Raw genomic sequence first — 6,000 nt, 5'->3', positions numbered from 1 at the left:
TCTAAGGATTGTGCTATGAGCACTGTTTTTAAAGAACCAATCTGATTCGAATCATTTTCATTGGGACCACCGGTGCACATTTATTTTTACTCATTTGTATTACCTTCGGCATTTATTCTGCAGAGGTGCGTAATTTTAATTTTAATTTGCTGCTGAGGTAATTGTTAATATGGCGGCAGACAGTTGATAGAGACTTTCTATTGTTAGAGCAAATAAGTAAATATTTAAAATGCTTATTAAACGCTATAAAATCTACTTTCGTATTCTGCACTATTTAGACTTCATCAAGCAAACATTTGATTTGTTTCTAAGGAAAACACAGACAAAAACGCGATACAAATCGCTATCATCAATGGTTGCGCTCCTTCCAGCGGAAAGAAATAATTAACACAGATAATGCTTACTGGGAGAGGAATTAAAGTTACAAATAATTATTCACTCATGTTGATAATAATAATGAACTCTATTTTCAAGTAATAACGAACAAATAATTACAGTTTCTTAACAGACCTCAGTTCGATATGCGTCTGCAACCTACAACAGCCAACCAACAAAAGCTAAAAAAAAAAAAGGAAGACAAACGAATATCATAAAAGGAATTTACTATTATCATTGTCTTTGTATGATACACATCGATATGTCCAATTACATCATAGAATATTATACAAATAATTAATATTTATTTCACTGTTTTTTCATATGTCGGATAGGTAATGTTTATAACTGTTAGAGGCATAATTTCCTCTCATCGTACTGTAGCTAAAATATATCTCGTGGATGTTACAGCTTACATTGTCTGCCAATATGTGCCACTACTGGGACACGGACGTGCCAAGGTACATAAATATATAATACAGGACCCCAATGATAGAGGGTGCAAGTTCAGTGTTCAATTTGCCTTAACAGGTTTTCGTTCGACTGTGTTCCCAATGAAAGTAGATTCAGCAGGACTATGGAATAGATGTTTCAAATAAGTCACCACCGCTGGAATTCCGCTGGACCTGTGTATAAAGTATACTGAAAACAGCGGTATCAGTAAATCTGTACTTGATGACCAGTAATGTGTGTAACGTGCCAGAACACGCTTGTTATACTTTTCGTGAAAATCATCATTTATGTCCGAAAAATCTGTGGTGGTGCCTCTGGTAGAAATCTCCCTTTGTTTGTTTAGAACTTCTTTTTGGTTATTTAACCCGCACATTTGACAGTATACATTTAGTAACAACAGTGTGTTTTACTGGCTTATGTATTACAATTGTTTCTGTAATTATGTATTCATCTGAAACTTCCTGGCAGATTAAAACTGTGTGCCCGACCGAGACTCGAACTCGGGACCTTTGCCTTTCGCGGGCAAGTGCTCTACCAACTGAGCTACCGAAGCACGACTCACGTCCGGTACTCACAGCTTTACTTCTGCCAGTATCCGTCTCCTACCTTCCAAACTTTACAGAAGCTCTTCTGCGAAACTTGCAGAACTAGCACTCCTGAAAGAAAGGATACTGCAGAGACATGGCTTAGCCACAGCCTGGGGGATGTTTCCAGAATGAGATTTTCACTCTGCAGCGGAGTGTGCGCTGATATGAAACTTCCTGGCAGATTAAAACTGTGTGCCCGACCGAGACTCGAACTCGGGACCTTTGCCTTTCGCGGGCAAGTGCTCTACCAACTGAGCTACCGAAGCACGACTCACGTCCGGTACTCACAGCTTTACTTCTGCCAGTATCCGTCTCCTACCTTCCAAACTTTACAGAAGCTCTTCTGCGAAACTTGCAGAACTAGCACTCCTGAAAGAAAGGATACTGCAGAGACATGGCTTAGCCACAGCCTGGGGGATGTTTCCAGAATGAGATTTTCACTCTGCAGCGGAGTGTGCGCTGATATGAAACTTCCTGGCAGATTAAAACTGTGTGCCCGACCGAGACTCGAACTCGGGACCTTTGCCTTTCGCGGGCAAGTGCTCTACCAACTGAGCTACCGAAGCACGACTCACGTCCGGTACTCACAGCTTTACTTCTGCCAGTATCCATCTCCTACCTTCCAAACTTTACAGAAGCTCTTCTGCGAAACTTGCAGAACTAGCACTCCTGAAAGAAAGGATACTGCGGAGACATGGCTTAGCCACAGCCTGGGGGATGTTTCCAGAATGAGATTTTCACTCTGCAGCGGAGTGTGCGCTGATATGAAACTTCCTGGCAGATTAAAACTGTGTGCCCGACCGAGACTCGAACTCGGGACCTTTGCCTTTCGCGGGCAAGTGCTCTACCAACTGAGCTACCGAAGCACGACTCACGTCCGGTACTCACAGCTTTACTTCTGCCAGTATCCGTCTCCTACCTTCCAAACTTTACAGAAGCTCTTCTGCGAAACTTGCAGAACTAGCACTCCTGAAAGAAAGGATACTGCGGAGACATGGCTTAGCCACAGCCTGGGGGATGTTTCCAGAATGAGATTTTCACTCTGCAGCGGAGTGTGCGCTGATATGAAACTTCCTGGCTGTTTGTACTGTTCTGTTTTATTTATTTATTTCTATTCGTGTAACTATATCTTCATTTAACCATCACCAAATTAATCCAAATCACTTTTCACAATATCACTGCTGACTAGTCCTATATCAAAGTGTATTTCTTATACTGGCAGAAGATGGCTGCCGAGTGAGACCACAGGTATTTTCTTCGTCCATTAAAAGAACTTATTTAAGACAAAATAGTGCCAAATTTTTAATTTTATTTGTTTTGTGTGCTTGCTGTAGTGTCTATTCTTGTCCCCCTCTTTCATAAGTGAAACTAGTTTCTCTGCTGTTGGATACTCGCCTTCAGCATACATGCTGAACACTATGCGCTGAAGACGTTTTTTGGGAGAACTTCTAGCTCACCTTCTTCTTTTTTTGCGGTTGTGTTGCTTCCCTGGTGATCTGAAAACACAGGCTTGCATAGACTTCTTAGCTTCACTGGATATTCTCTGAACGGTCCTCAAACCAACACCACAGGCTTCAGTTGCCTGCTCCTGGTATTTGGCAATGGCGCCACCTGCGTCTTATGCCGGCGTGGATTCAGCAGTAGATTGTCTCTTAAAGTATTGGTAGACACGGAACACTATTTCTCTTGCTTGTTTGTGTAGCACTTGGCGTGATTGCTTACCATCACTCATAATGAATTCTATGAAGGCAGTCAGCCCTCAGCACAGAACACTAAGACTGAAATAAACAGTTAAAACTTCTGAACACAGCACAACTCACACAGAACGAAGACAGGAACGTCACTGGCACGTGATTAGCTGTGAGTCACATGGTACACTTCCGCATGATTCTGCATATTCGACGATCACCTGCCGTTTTTAGCTGCTTAATCAGTGCACAGTCCTTGAAGATAAAGCAAATGAAACTCTCAATGTAGTTTACAATTGGTCTGTAAGCAATAAAATGGCATTGGACATAAATCTAATGCCATGAATTTCAGTTTGAAGAGTGAAAATGACAATGTTAAATTAAATGTAGATGGCACCTCTATAGACTGTGTAACAAATGCAACATTTCTAGGAATTAATATTGATTCTCAGTCGAAGAGGTGTGAATGCGAAAAGGTTCTTGCAAACAGAATGTCATCAGCATGTTATGCCCTTAGAATCCTATCATCAGTGTGTAACATGCAGTGTCTTTTAATTACATACTATTCATATGTACACTCAATTATTAGCTATGGCATTCTTTTTTGGGGAACAAATGCACAAACTATGAATACAGTTATCAAACTCCAGAAAAGAGCCATAAGAATAATAACCAAAAATAATAGTCGAGCTCATTGTAAAGATCTGTTTAAATCACTGGGGATATTAACTGATCTGTGTTAATACATTTACCAGTCAGTTGTACATATCAAAAATAACATTGGTAATTACTGCACAAACAGCTCTGTCTATGATCATGGAACAAGAGCTAGGCTCAACTTCCATTTACCAAGAAAAAATAAATATAAAACTCAAAACAGCATTTTCTACTAAGGAATAAAACTGTACAATAAACTGGCAATAAAGATTAAAGAAATTGCGCAAAAATACTTATTTACAAAGGCAGCTAAAAAGTACCGGTTATGCAATATATTTTATGCACTGAAGGAGTACTTACATAATACAGAGTAGGGGTTTGGTAAAAAAAGTTATTCAAGTAAATAATAATAACGATTATAAAACATCCTACAATCCACATAACACCTTCATACTAAGTTTTTTTCCTTCTTTTCTCCTTTTCTAGAAAATCTTTCCCCCACGCTATGCATAATGCAGCACTAACACCTCTTCCTCTTTCTGAGCTCAACATCTCACTCATTATAGAGGGATGCCGACTCAGTTTTTCAGAATAGCAAATGGGAAGTTGCGATACAGAAAACGTCCCAGAGATGACCAATGTGTGTGTCTTTGGCTGTGTGGTGAGTGAAGTGATATGAAACAATGTGTGTATAGTGTATACAGTGACTACTAGTGAGATATAAGTGAACAGTGTGACATTACATTATTTAATAAGTTATTTGTAAAAGAAGTATTGTATACCAGTAGTAAATCTAATGATTGTCTCTAACTGGAAGTCTGTAAATGTTTGTGTATACGAAGTAGCTTATTTAAAGTAGGTCGAAACTTGTAGATACATTGACATATCCTGTAATCTTGTAAAAATAGATCTACGGATGAATAGTAACTGTTACTACTACAATAAAGTGCTTATTAAGGCAACAAATATTCAACAGTATTTTGTATTTAAAGAAGATTCTCAAGTAAAGCGCAAAATGTCATATGTATCGTTAGTTACACAGCAAAAATAGCAAGGCAATCCGTCGTGAGGTGCATACATATTAGATATTCTTATATTTTGGTTAATGTATGTTGGTGAAGCTGGATCTGTATAACAAATGCTAGCGCGAAGCTGTGGTTGTGCGATGGTTCTCTTTGCCGACGTTGCTTCAGTAGTCACGTGACTTTCTTAAAACGAAAACATGGCTGCAACGGGTTTAAGCTTTCGGTGGCTTGACATACTAGAAAAAGAATTTGACAAGGCATTTGTGGATTTAGAAATATTAATCGGTACGTGCTATACGTGCGCAATGAAGTATAGAGATGTTAGGGGGTTGTGACTACATTAATCTATAATTTTCAATCGAAAGCAATGTTGCACTGACAGCACCTGTCAGATATGTCAACAGGCGTTGAGGTTGATTGTTACTACGATCGGAACGATTGACATGCACAGAAAACAACAGTAAATTGATAATGCACTTTCCTAGAAGTTTCACAGGAGTGCCATTCCCCAAACTTACATCGTCATGCTAAAATAATTTCATGTTTACCCTGTTTGTGTTTTCTTGAAAAAATTCGGAAGAGTGAAATAATAAAGCTCCGGTACTGAAAACAGTCGATGACACCTTCGTTCATTTCTCAAGAGACAGGAAAGGGGAGGGGATAGCTTTGAAAAATTTCGTGCAGTTAGCGAGTGCCGGTCCAGAGTCTCGTTTCTAATGCGAAGGCGACATATTATTGCAATATTTACGTCTACGTGATTCACTGTCTTCACACTTGAGTGATGCTATCTTTCTTTGTTACAGATGAATTTGATTCTGAAGAGCCTGATGTTGTTTATACAGCGCGACAGAAAATGGCAACACTAAGCTCCTGTTTCGCACAGCTGACTCATAAAGCTCAAACAATTTTTCAGAACAGCGCCAAGGTTGAGGTGAGTTAAAATTGCACTCACTATTCTCAGATCTTTTTCCTTGGCAGCGCGATTTTATTCGCCACTTGCGCATTGTTGTGGGTTTTGATCAGCCAGACTTAAAGTAAATAAAAATTCGTCGCCACCCTAATGAACTCTTATTATTTTCCGGTACGTTTACGTGTATAGCGTATGTGAATTTAAACGTTTTGGTGTTCCGATACGACTATGAAGCTGAGTGTTTAGGCATTTCATGTTGCTCCTTACAGTAATTGTCCTTCGTTAATTCAGTGGTCAGTTTGGAA

At 39.4% G+C, this 6,000-nt stretch overlaps 1 protein-coding gene across 1 annotated transcript in view; it reads left to right on the top strand.

Annotated features, from left to right (window-relative positions):
* The first annotated feature begins 4,891 nt into the window (after positions 1-4,891).
* The window catches only part of LOC126284775 (uncharacterized), a 652,584-nt gene continuing 651,475 nt past the window's right edge, over positions 4,892-6,000 (top strand). The window contains exons 1-2 of the mRNA XM_049983936.1: positions 4,892-5,070; positions 5,589-5,716. Coding sequence (XP_049839893.1) covers positions 4,983-5,070; positions 5,589-5,716 — 216 coding nt within the window. The 5' untranslated portion in view covers positions 4,892-4,982. The remainder of the gene's footprint in view (positions 5,071-5,588; positions 5,717-6,000) is intronic.

The sequence above is a fragment of the Schistocerca gregaria genome, chromosome 8 (genome assembly GCF_023897955.1).
Source record: "Schistocerca gregaria isolate iqSchGreg1 chromosome 8, iqSchGreg1.2, whole genome shotgun sequence".
NCBI classification, from domain to species: Eukaryota; Metazoa; Arthropoda; class Insecta; order Orthoptera; family Acrididae; genus Schistocerca; species Schistocerca gregaria.
The sequence above is the reverse complement of the archived record's forward strand: the minus strand, read 5'-3'. Positions and strand labels throughout refer to the sequence as shown.